Genomic DNA, 13,416 nt, shown 5'->3' with positions numbered 1-13,416 from the left:
CAGGATGTGTTGAAACATTAACACAACTTCCCTGGCATGCAAGGATCTGCCTTTACTTTCATTCCATACTGTCATGAATAAAGTGAAAAAGGAATGTTTTGACACCTGACATTATCCCATCCCTCCTCATGTGTGGGGTAGTGTGAAGGATTGGTCAGACCAATATATTGGTCTGACTTTATATAAACTATTTAATAAAATGAACAATTAAAGAATAAAGCATATGATTCATTCCTTTATAGTTGTCTTTTAATAAAACAGGCACGTGATATGCTCTCTGGACCTAGAACCATACAGATACTCCTTGGGACCACAAAAGACGAAATCCTGAAATGTGACTGTGGTCCTTGCTCATAGAATTGCCTGTGTCACTAATAGAAGGCTGGAGAACCAGGATTCCCTTCAGGTCTCCAGGGTAACAGGCCAGGTGACCAATCAACTCCTAGGCCTAGGCTCATTGTTGGAGGTGTAAATGTTGCTATGACTACTGAAACCTTGGTGACTGAAAACAAAGTAGAGCCTGTTCAGTCTCCTAAGACTACATCAAGCAAGTTTGTAGACATGTCTGTGGAAAAGATGGTAAAAGTAGAAGTATGCAGAGTTGGAAAAGGGGCTGGGTTGGATGTGTTTCCCTGGATGAGGTTTCCAGATCAATTTACCAGAAATGGACAGATGTAACAGAAGGGTAGTAGCAGGAGTGGGAGATGATGTCTGGCACATAGTAGGTGTTCAGATATTTGTTGCATACTAACTGCTGCATGTTACCTTTGATCCATTCTGAAAGGAGTAGGACTTTCTCCCCACCTCCCCTAGGAAATTGGCTACTCCCTGTCTCTAAAGGGAAAGGTCTATGTGTCTCCCACTATGATAGGGTACTGAGTGAGGTACTGGAGATCAAGGCAGATCAACAGAACTCCCCTTTCTTGCAGAGTTTTCAAAGGGCCCTGGGACTTAAGAAGATGGTGGACAGGTAATCTCTGCTTCTATCCCTTCCCTTAACCTTCAGATTGACCTTTTCACCCTCCTGTCCTGAAGCCACTTCTGAGATCTGCTCCATCTTGTTAGGGGCTCCTCAAGAATGCAAACAGGAACGGGAGGGGCAAGAAGCAGCCCTTGTTCTCACAAGCAGAGATCAGCCTCCTAGTGCCCACTCGGTTAGGCTACGTAGGCAATGGTTTTTATTGTCCCTTGCTTCCCATTCTCTGAAGGAAAATTGGAGCAAGTTTTTGTTGTTTTCTTTTTTTACTTTTTAAGGAAAATTCAAGTATTTGTTGCCTAGCATTGCACTAACCATGTGGTAGATATGCAGTAGGTATTTATTGAATGAATGAATGAGAAAACTCAAAAGATTAGGCTGTATATCTCCATCACCTGGGGAGCTTTTTTAAAAAAAAAACACAGGTTTTAACCCAGAAGATTCTAAAATGGTCTGGATTAGATAGGATAAGCCTGTTTTTTAAGGTTTCATAGGTTATATCCAGAGGTAGCAAGGATGTGAGGTAACAAGAATGCATATAGTTTTAGTGGGAATCAAGATCGATGCAGCCTTTTTTCTTTTAATTTTGTTTGTTTATTTTTGGCTGCGTTGGGTCTTCGTTGCTGCGCGCAGCCTTTCTCTAGTTGCGGTGAGCGGGGCTACTCTTCATTGCAATGCGTGGGCTTCTCATTGTGGTGGCTTCTCTTGTTGCGGTGCACGGGCTCAGGCTTCAGTAGCTGTGGCGTACAGGCTCAGTACTTGTGGCTCGCGGGCTCTAGAGCACAGGCCCAGTAGTTGTGGTGCACCAACTTAGTTGCTCCACAGCATGTGGGATCTTCCCGGACCAGGGCTACAAACCCATGTCCCCTGCATTGGCAGGCAGATTCTTAACCACTGTGCCACCAGGGAGGTCCCTGATGCAGCCTTTTTTATGAAGCCTTTTTTATGAAATCTATCAAAATTTAAAATTCACATATCCTTTGAACTGGCAACTCTACTTCTAGGAATTTAATTTACACACATATACCTGCAAAAGCACTAGAATGTACATACACGAGTATTCATGACAGCATTGTTTATAAAAATAAAAAAGCTAGAAACAACGTGTAGCTGGTTAAATTATGATACAAAAATACTAGACAGCCTTTAAACAGAACAAAGCAAATTTCTATGTGCTGATATGAAAAGTCCAAATTGTTAAGTAATACTGCTTGTGTAAACATATGATTTCATGTTAAAAAAATTAAAAGATAACACTTGCTGATAAAGAGAAGTTTTCTGTAAGATACACAAGAAACTGATAAGTTTGTTGAGAAGGACTGGGGCAGAAGAATGAAGCTTTCACTTTTCGTTTAATATATATTTCTGTATCAATTTAATTATCAGCCATCTGCAAAAAATACTTGATTTTTTAAAAAAATGTCAACAGGATTATCTGAACAGAGGATGTGTGTGTGTGTGTGTGTGTGTGTGTGTGTGTGAGAGAGAGACTGAGAGAGAGAGACATACATATATTCCTCTTATATATTAGAAAACCTTAATTCAGACCTAGCCAGGACTGAGTATCACTGGTATGATGGAATTAATTAATCCTTAGATTGGATTTGATACCCAGGTCTGCCGTTAAGTGACCTTGGGCAACTCACCTGAGCTTTAAAGTTTCCTTGTCTGTATAATGCAAAAATTAATATCTATGACACATGGTTATTATGATGATTGAGTGACATAATATACTAGGTTCTAAGTCAGTTCTAGTTATCCTTTCAAGGAGTTTGCAGTCTTCTCACGATGGCACAGAAGTTCTGGTGAAGAAGCAGCCTCACTGATGGCGTTTTTGTCTCCACTCCTGACTTTAACCCATTCAACCCCTACCTTTCTGCCTGGGACAGGTGGCGAAATTCACACACTCAGTGTCTGTGGCAGATGACGTTAAGCCAGAGGAGAAACCCATATGCCATCCTAAGGATGCAGGACACTATGGTGCAGGAGTTGGCACTGGCCAACAAGCAATTACTGATGGTGAGTTCTAGCAAGGGTGACCTGAAGTTTCATCCCCTACTGCCCTGTGCCTTTGCCCACTGGGATTCCCAAGCTCTTAGTCTCTGCTGTTATACCAGAGCAGCAACTCTTTAACCGTAAAACCAAAGCTCCTTTTCATTGATTCTTTGCATCCAGCTGCAGAGTCCCAAACTGCAGTCTAGTCTTTGCTCCTCTCACCTTGGTAAGACTGCTACTTAGTGCCTAACACCTGCCTCTTGGAACCTCTCTCTCTCCCTGGAGTCCCCAAATGCTGTCATGTCACCATGTTTGTATCCAAGGTGCCTAGAAAAGTTTCTGGTTCATGGTATGTTCTCAGCAAATAGTTGCTGAACATTGGAGCCTCACCCATGGGGAAAAAAAATGGGTAGGCTTCCCCTCCAATGGTTCAGCCTCTATGCTACTGCCTAGCTTATGTCACAGCTAAGTCCAGATCCAAGAGAACACAGGTGATGGGAAAGCAACCAGGGAGAAAGAATGAGAAAGGTGGATAAACAGAGGGCAAACATGACACTCTATTCTCCCCTCCCCACCAGGTCCGTCAAGCTGCCCTGCACCAGCTGTTTGAAAAGGAGCATCGGCAGTACCAACAGGAACTAAATCAGATGGGCAAAGCTTTTTATGTGGAGAGACTCTAATGGCATTTGAAACATTGTCCTTCCATTCTCACCGTACCTGCTAACCTAGATTTCTTGAGCCCCACCACCTTCAGCTTCCTTCCCAAAACTCACCTGGATCTAGTTATGTGCCCAGGACTCAAGACAGTGATCCAACTCTCGCCTCTCGTGCCCCTGTCAACCCCCTGGTGCTATAGGGGAAACAATCTATGAAACAATGGTAAAAACAAGAGTGACGCCTTGTGGTCAGAATGACATATGCAGTGTTGATGTAAGTGGGGGGAGGGGAGGTGGATAGAGGCACAATGTGAGAAGCGAGTCCTGATTTGGTTTAACAAATAAAGCTGGTTCTTAAAGGTTCAAACCTGGACTACTGGCTCATTCTTTCAGCCCTAAATCTTGATCTGTTTCAAAAGTGCTTATTTAGGGCTTCCCTGGTGGCGCAGTGGTTGAGAGTCCGCCTGCCGATGAAGGGGACGCGGGTTTGTGCCCCGGTCCGGGAAGATCCCACATGCGTGGAGCGGCTGAGCCTGCGCGTCCGGAGCCTGTGCTCCGCAGCGGGAGAGGCCACGGCGGTGACAGGCCCGCGTACCGCAAAAAAAAAAAAAAAAAGTGCTTATTCACAGCTGCCATAATCTTAATAGAGCTTTCTGGATTTTGCTCACCACCTCTCTGATCTCACTTCCACTGATTTTTTCTGTATACCTGGACAAATAGCTCTGAATATGGCTATTAATCCACAGGCACTATGGTGCTTGATGTTAGGAGGCCTGGATTTTAGGTTCTGACTTGGCAGTTATTGTGAGACCTTGGACAAGTCTCTTTCCTCTGGATTTCTGCCTGAATTCCCACCTCGGCAAAATAACAGAGTTCCAAACTTAAATGCCTTCAGGAGTCCGGCAGTTATAAGGGAATAAGGGATGGTGGGATTTATGGGGGACTGGAAAGAGCATGTGAAATCTAAATGCGTTCAAAATTCTTAAAAGTACTGAGTAATCATTTGCATCTATAGGCCATAGAGAACCTTACTTATAAAGATCCGCTTTACATACAAATGACATCTCAAGCCAGAGAGACTCCCACTCTGCAGCCAGTAACATGTACAAGAACACGCCATCACTCTCTGATGTAATTGCCATCAGACATACTTTTCCCTGTTCCCTCACCTTGCCATCTGCATGCTCATTGGTTACTCATCCTTTCCACACTGATGGTTTCCTGCCCTCAACTCCATGTGGCTCTGTCTGCACTGCAAAACTCGAACCCTTTCTTTCCCCCCTCCCCCAAGTCTGCCTCTGTCCTTCAATATGCATTTTTCATCTTAGCTCAGAGCTTCTCCTTCCTCCTTTCCCTACACACCCCACTGATGAGGAGCACAGAGAAGCAGCAAGGTATGAAGAGAAAAGCACATGCTATGGAGTCAGGTGTGCGTTCAAAGTCTGACCTCACCTCTTAATTGTGTCACCATGTGTAAGTTACTTCTCTGAGCCTCAACTTTCTCTTCTGAAAGTGGGGATACTACCCATCTCAGAGGAACATCATGAGGATTAAATAAGATTATGTAGAGAGCAAGCTCAGCACTTGGCACGCAGTACGTATCCTCCCTCTTCCCTCTTAGGAGATTTCCCTGTGACCAAGCCCTTCACATGTCCCCTACTGGCCCCCTGGCCAGCCCCTTTATGCAGCTCAAATGTCATTCTCCATCCCAGGCCTGTCTTTCTGTCCTATATATCCATTCATCCTCCAGTCCCCATCAGCCCTGCTTCCCAAGCCATCTTATCTTTAGTCAATAACTACTCAAGTGTTGTGACAGCAAACAAGACAAGCTCACAGGCCGGAGAGGCAGGCGTTGACCAAGTCATGACAGGTATGATGAGAGTTTTATAGGAGAAAAACCACACACATGTCCTGGACTTGACCCACAAACCTGGCTGAGTCTCCCATTCCTTCTGCCTGTTCCCCCGCCCTCTATTCCCTGCGGGTCCACCTCGCCTTCACTCCTTTTATCTTCCCTTGTATCTATCTCCCAGCTGCCCCCCCCCCCCGCCTCTTAGATAGGGCAGCATAGCCTGGCGTTGGGAGAACAGGCTTCCACATGTCAGAGCTGGGTTTGAATTCTGGCTGTCACTTACTGCCTGTGTGGCCTTGAGCACATAACTTTAACTTTCTGGGTAACAGGGTTTTTTTTTTATGTAAAATGGAGATAACCCCTACCTCACTGGATTACTGTGGAGATTAAATAAAGCACTTAGCAGAGAAGTGGCATATAATATCCAATAAATGCTAAGTCATAATGATGTTTTCCTGCCCTGTGATAGTCTTTCTCTTTTTATTTCCTCTCCATTACCTGGTTGAGCCCCCACCTCCCACCACACTCTCTCATCAACCCTTTATTCCTCTTTCCTCTGTTCATTTGGGCCCACAGAATGCCCCGCCCCCTCTGCCTTGATCCCTGACCTTGGCCTCTCTCCCCAGGGCTTGTCAGTGCCAGGCTGGCTCCAGTATTGGCAGTCCGGCCCCCTCCGGAGCCCATCTCCTCTGATCCTCTCTGCCTACTCTGTCCGCTCTCATCACATCAACTGAGTAGTTCACCCCATCATACCCATCCAGCCCCTTTTCCCTCTGTTGGCTGCTGCCTTACCCAACTCCTCAGGCTCAGAAGGACTCAGTCTTGCTTGAAATGGCTACACAGAAGTTACTTCCAGGAGAGCTAGAAAGCTTTCATCAAAGGCAATCTGAGATTTTGGCCTGGATATGCCATCCTGTCAGTCTCTTCCTAAGAGAGCTACTCTTCCCCTACATCAATGTTTCCTGTCTCTGCCTCTGTTTCCCCAGTGCCCCAAACACTAAAGTCCTTTCAATTCCTGCTGGTCCCTTTCCCAGCCTCTCTCCCTCCAGCCTGTGGTTCTCCAGGACAATCAAGGTTCCCAGAGAAGGGAACCAGAACTTGGGGGAGGGGGTGTTAAGGATAAAAAGGAAGGTCAAGAAAGTAAAAATTACACACAGACTGAAACCCATAAGACAACACCACAGGTGCTTACCTTGGAGCTTGTATGCCCATTTGTTAGTCTTCCCCTGGAAGGCAAGAGCCACACAATAGGAATTGACTGTGGCTTGGGACAAGCTATCGATCTAGACCAAGGGCACTGTCGAGTTGGCATATGTGTTTGTATGTGTGTGTGTTGAGGGGGTGTGGAGGTGTCCGGCCTAATGGGAACAAGGACACATGGAACAGGCCTGGGGGCTGAAGCAGAGCATCCTCCTCCCACCCCACACTTCCACCCAAGCCCCCCACCCCACCAGTGTAGCTATAACTCGGGCTCCTTTCTGCCACAGTAGAGAGAAGAATCTGCCTGCCACATGACATTCAACAGACCTGATTCTCTTCAGAAGAAAAATCTCCCAGAAAAGCAGGCACCAGGCTGGATCCCTCTGAGGGAAGACCATGAGAGAAGCCAGCCCAGGAGCTTGCGTTGTAAAAAGCCCCAGAAGAGGAGGAGAGTCCCAAGGACTGCAGGCTGTTTCCTGGCAGAGGGCGTTTTCTCCCTCCCTTTGATCTCCTAAAGTCTTACTTCTAATTCCGCCAGGCAGGAGAGACCATACTTCTTCTCTGGAGCCCAGGCTGGAGCCTGCTAGTGAGACAGGTCACTCTTCTCTTCTGGACACCCAAGGGTGGCTTTAAGGAGGATGCCTGGAGGACATGGGGAGAAGGTGAGAAGGGACAAGATGGTGGGAAGAAGCAGCCAAGCCTTCTGGAAGTTTCTCATGGCTACTAATCTGTCGTACTTAAGAGCAGGAGGGTTCCAGGAAGGTGTCCTCTGAAAGGCCTTCAGCAGCCTTGTGTGGGTGTTGGAAAGGGAAAGCAGGATGTGCGAGTCCCCACCCCCACTCTGGCAAAGCCTTGGGGCAACAGGAGGGGAGTTGAGAACAGGTGGCGAGGTTGATGAGGAGCTGCTGACACTGCTGATCCTCTGGGCACTTGGGCCGTGACATGATGGGGAGAAGCTCCGTGTTGGAGCTTTGGGGAAGGCTAGGTGCCCAGATGTGGAGCCCTGCCAGATATTCTTCCTGGTTTAGGCCAATGTGATCCAGCGAAGGCCAGGCACTAGTAGGAGAGGAGCCGAGACTGGGATGGCACGAAGAGAAGATGAATAAGAGCCGGCTGCCTTGGGAGGCAAAGAGCAAGGGTCAGTGCCCTTCCCCAAGGACACTGATGGATGGCTCTCCATCTAGCCATGCTTGGCGCCTGGTGTCTCTGCTCTGTCCTTTCTTTGCAGTGGCGAGGAAGGCAGAGGACCACCAAAGCTCTCCTGCCTGCTTCTGTGTGATATGTTTGATATTGGGTTGTTTAATTAGGAACCAACTAAATGTCAAACATATTCTTACAGCAGTAGGCGATTTAGCATCACACTCTTTCCTACCTCAACCTCTGGGGCTCTGGGGCTCCTGTCTTTTTTACTGAACCTGTTCTCTCCAGGACCCCTTTGGAAGACCAGTCACTGCAACCTATGTGGATTTCAGTCTTGAATTGGAGGGCTAGTGTGGGAGCAGGAGAGAGCTGAAGTCTGAGTATCAAATCTTCCTATACCTTTCCCTTATACTAGAAGGGATATGGCTCTGATCTTTTCCTGTCCTTGTATTTTTCTCCTCCTTATTCAATCCCCCCACCTTATTATCCACTGCTTCCTGTCCCTGGGACTCTCTCATTCCGTTCCCTAAGTGCAACAGTAGGGGTCTTCGGTTTTTCTGCTTTCCTTCAAGAGTCAGTTGATGGTCTATCTGCGTATCTACCCCTCTATTGACTGGAAGCTCTCCTGAGTGGACTCCAGTTTTGCCCTCTACGCTGGTGGGTGTTTCACTCACCCCATTGTTGGGGCCTAGTATTAATACTACCCATCTATTCTTGACACAATGACTAATTAGAGCCATTTATATTCTTCCCTGTTAGCTCTGGTCACCTTGAACAGTGCCCACCTCTCCCTGGCATATTGTCAGATTGTATGGTGCCGGTGTCTGGGATTAAATGCCACCTGTCAGTAGCAAGCCTCCAAGTGGAATGAACATGGCCTGGAACTAAGCCAGGGGAAATAGAGTGGGTAACGATGATGATTATGATGATGAGTGGGGGGATTTAAGAAAGGAGCAGAGGGCGAGGAGAAGAGTAGAGAGCAACACAGACCTTGGTCTGTGTGGCTATAAAAGTTCTCTTTAAAGATCACTATGGGGAAATGGAGGACATTATCCTATCTGGATTACTCTGACCATCCCCCGCTTTTCTCCCCTGGCCCCATCCGCTTGAAGCTCTGGGATGGCCTTCTAGATCCCAACCCTACCCTCTTACTCCATCCCTGTGGCTCTTAAGGGGGAGGAATGATGTCTCCCTGCCAATTAGAGACTCTCAAAATAGCACAGTAATTTGATCTGGGGATCTGGGGGAATTGTCAAAGATCATGAGAGGCCTCCCCTCTTCACTGTAGCTCAAGCTCCCTGAATACCAGGAATCAAAAGGTAAAACTCAACCAGTGGAATTTGATTAGCATGCAACACGTCTGGGTGAGAGTAAGGGGGAAGCTGAAGGGCAACTAGGAGGCTCTGGCTGAAAACTACCATTCTAGAATAGCCAAAGTACCCTTCTCTATTTCAATGTCCTCCCCCTCCCCCTCCCTTCTCTTTTAAAATACCCATAGAGCTGCCCAGAGTGAGTGGAAACTTTCAGGGTCAGGGAGGACCTTTCCCCTCCCTCCCACTTTCCATTGTCTAAAATCAGCCTCAGCTGTTCCCTAATTTTTCTTTGCTGGTGATGTCAGTCCATCAAAGTGTCTCACCCTGTGTTCCCCTGAGAACAACGATGGGGCGGAGGGAGCTGGAAAGACCATATTAAGAACAAGAGGTGGAGCCATGGGCAGAAATAAAGGCTCAAGTCTGGGGAACTAGTCACTCAGCCAGCAGCCCCTTCTTTCTTACCCTAGTCTCCAGTCCTCCAGTGTTCACAGGTGAGCTCCCCAACAGCCACTGTTCACGATGGAGGCCATCAAGAAAAAGATGCAGATGCTGAAGTTGGACAAGGAGAATGCTCTGGATCGGGCAGAGCAAGCTGAAGCCGAGCAGAAGCAGGCAGAAGAAAGAAGTAAACAGGTAGGCCTTGGCCTTGGTCTCTCTCACCTGCTGGTGAACAAGACTTGTGAGATGGAGAGAGTTTTCATGGGAAAGGCAGTGACCACTGGTGCCAGCTCATCCTTTGGGTGGGAGGGACTCCTCTTCTTCCCCAGCCTCACTGGATAGGCAGAGGACATCTAGGGTATTTACCTCAGACTGCCTGTGTGACCTTGGGAAAATCGGTGGCCCCTTCTGAGCCACAGTATGTCTGCCAGATTTAAGTGGGAGTGGATCATGTTTTGGAAAAAATCCTGATTTCTAGAGGAAAAAGTGGGAGCTTGGCATGTAGCATCTCTTTTCCCTTAAATGGAGTCATGGACATCTACATCCTAAGTAAGATATTTACCATCCCAGTGTCTTAATGAAAACCCAGAATGGCTTGGTCATCTTAGGGTCAGAGATTACAAGGTCACAGGCAAAGGGCATAGCATAATTCCTGGAGCAGTTGGCTGAAACTGACTAGGGAGAAAGTGTGTCCCTCTGAGGATGATAACATAGAGGCTGAGCTCACAGGTCTGTCAGGGCTCAAGAGCCTAGGGTCTGAGACTGCACTGTTGTGTACATATGTCTTGTGTGTAATTCTTGGGGCTTCTATAGCTGGAAGATGAGCTGGTAGCCATGCAGAAGAGGCTGAAAGGGACAGAGGATGAGCTGGACAAGTATTCTGAAGCTTTGAAGGATGCCCAGGAGAAGCTGGAGCTGGCAGAGAAGAAAGCAGCTGATGTGAGTATACAGAAATGGGGGGATGGGTTTAACCTACACACATAGATCTTCATGTTAATAACTAAACACTTCATGTGGAGTCAGAGAACATAGGCATAGATACCCACATACATTTTTGCCACATGGTGGCATACCCTTGTAACGGCATATACTTTCTTTCTTAAAGACATGTAGAAGTCTCACCTTCTTACCCCCAATCCAGGAATTTAATTATCTTTCCCAGGACCTGGACCAAGGGAGGGGACTCCAAGTCCAGACTGCTATCACTTTTCCCACCTCCTCCCCCATGCCACATTCTTAGCTTTTGTATCCAAGGATTGGCACGTAGATATGTGTATTAATAGGGAAACTCTCATCTCTCAACTGCCCAGCAAAGCCAGCTCAGATTTCATAATGGGACAAAGGAGGTCACACTGACCCTGGCCCTATATGGGTTTATTTATCTTGGCCAATGTGGGCATTTACCCTTATGTCACAGAGATGCCATAGAAAACATTGCTTATAGGGCAGCAGAGAGAATCTTAGAATGATATACTATAATAGAAATAAGGACTCAGGGGGTAAAGTTGTCACCACCAGACCTTATTCTGTGACCTTGGCTAAATTACTCAGCTTCTCTAGGGCTGAATTTTCCCATTTGAAAATGAAACAAATTCTCTTTTCCACTTCATGTTATCTCATAATCACCCACTTTCCTTCATCTTCAGTCCTGAAGTTAACCACAAAGATAAATGAGAGACTACACAGAAAAGATTCTTGGAAGAAAAGTAACATAGAAATCTTAACAGCAACAAAAGAATGTCCCAGTATTGATGGAAATACAGTCAATTCTCAGCACTGGGTTAATAGGAAAATAGGAACATGTGTTTTTTAAAATTCCATTTGGTTTCGGAAAACAGCTAGAGACAGAGTAGGCCGTTCAGAAATGTTTTCGGATCCTCACATTCGAACACTTTGCTATTAGGTTTCTGATCTCCTCTTTGGCTTTCTGCCACTTTCAGGGGCCTGGGGAAGTGGTGAGGGTTGTTGAATATATCATGCCAGAGGTCAGAGACACAAAGCATATCATATACATTATACATGTTCACAGTTTCCAAAAGTTTAGGCCACTGCAAACTATTAATTAATTCTCCCTTCTTGCAAAACTGTGAACAACACAGGTTAATCCCAGGACTTTGGGTAAATGCTTGATGGCCTACTGGAGTTGCCTAACCTAGGTTGTAGGTATAGATGGATAGATTTCTGTGGTTCTAATAAACGGGCATGGGAGTAAGTTTTCACAAACTGACACAATGTCAGGTTGATAACAATTTCGTGAGATGTTGAGTAACAACTCTCTGAGAAAGTCCTTAGGCTGAAACAGCTAGTATGTGGGCTTGAGGAGGTGTTTCCAGGAACAATGAAAAGAGCCAACAAGTCTAACCTGAGATCTTGGGGGCGAAAGAATGACATAGAGGCTCTAAACAATATGCCCATATCATTGGGAAGATAAAGGAATTTGCTGGGGATAAATTCTATCTGTCCTTACACATACACGCAGACACATACACACACGTCAGCCCCCACCTAGACAGGGTCTACTCAGCACATTAATTTGAAAGAAACTTCTCATATTTATGTAGGAATCCACCAAAACCATTTAAATACGTAAAGTATAAGTAAACTCATTCAACTTCTCTCCCCCTTGTTAGCTTTCCCAACAGTCATTAAGTACCCTCAGAGATACTTAGGAGAACAAGAAATAGGAGGGGAAGGTTGTAGGCAAGAGGCAAACATCTATTAGTCCCGGGTTAAGACAGAAACAGGAAGAAAGGGTTTTTTTTTAAATTTTTTTAATTTTTGGCTGTGTTGGGTCTTTGTTGCTGCGCGGGGGCTTTTCTCTAGTTGCAGAGAGCGGGGGCTACTCTTCGTTGCAGTGCACGGGCCTCTCATTGAGTGGCTTCTCTTGTTGCAGAGCACGGGCTCTAGGCACAGGCTTCAGTAGTTGTGGCAGGCAGGCAGGCTCTAGAGCCCAGGCTCAGTAGTTGTGGCGCACGGGCTTAGTTGCTCCGTGGCATGTGGAATCTTCCCGGACCACGGCTCGAACCTGTGTCCCCTGCATTGGCAGGCGGACTCTTAACCGCTGCGCCACCAGGGAAGCCCCAGGAAGAAAGGTTTCTTTTCTGAAAGCTGGGGTCAGCAAACTACCACCTGTGGAGTAAATCCTGCCGCAGCCTGGTTTTGTACAAAGTTTTATTGGAACATTGCCATGCCCATTCATTTACATATCGCCTACAGGCTTTCTCCCTACAAAGGAGTGGTAGCCACACCCTATGGCCCACAAAATCAGAAATATTTACTGTCTGGCCTTTACAGAAAAAGTTTGCTGATTCCTGCCTCAAGGGGTCAAAGAGGGAAAGTGAGGTGTTTATAGGAATTGGGAAAAGTGCTGAATAAGGAGGAGGCAACAGGTTAAAAGTAGAAAGCAAGGGTCAGAGTCAGCAGCAACATAATATATGCATCTTTGAGGGGAGGGTGCTCTGTCTAATACGAAGGGAGTTCACAACTCAGCTTTTGCCCTTGATATTAATAAACAAGTAAACAGAGCATATTACTTTGATGTAGATATAAGGGGAAGAGAAGGAGGAGGGAGTCAATAACTGCATGTTTACGCAGGGAGTTCTGGTTATCTGAGAAGCCTTTTTGGAAAGTGTAGGATTTGCCAGGACTCCTTGAACAAAGAAAGGGTGAGGGTTGTGGCAAGATCAGACTAAACTTATTTCCTCCCTGAATTCATCCAAGGTCCTATTTGTTTGTTTTTTAATTGTGGAAAAAATATACGTAACATAAAATTTGCCATTTTAACTATTTTTAAGTGTACAAGTCAGTGGCAGTAAGAACATTCACACTGTTGTGCAACCATGTTTA

At 46.2% G+C, this 13,416-nt stretch overlaps 1 protein-coding gene across 1 annotated transcript; it reads left to right on the top strand.

Moving 5' to 3' along the window:
• Positions 1 to 561: 561 nt before the first annotated feature.
• On the top strand, positions 562 to 4,164 carry CFAP141 (cilia and flagella associated protein 141; the record flags this gene model as incomplete). Its single annotated transcript, XM_082614376.1, has 4 exons — positions 562 to 591; positions 930 to 970; positions 2,866 to 2,995; positions 3,550 to 4,164. 4 exons carry the CDS (start codon positions 562 to 564, stop codon positions 3,649 to 3,651), a joined length of 303 nt encoding a protein of 100 aa, XP_082470502.1. The 3' UTR covers positions 3,652 to 4,164.
• Between the last annotated feature and the right edge of the window lie 9,252 nt (positions 4,165 to 13,416).

This window comes from Mesoplodon mirus (genome assembly GCF_964341445.2).
Source record: "Mesoplodon mirus genome assembly, chromosome: 3".
Taxonomy (NCBI): Eukaryota; Metazoa; Chordata; class Mammalia; order Artiodactyla; family Ziphiidae; genus Mesoplodon; species Mesoplodon mirus.
This window is presented reverse-complemented; position numbering and strand designations above follow the sequence as displayed.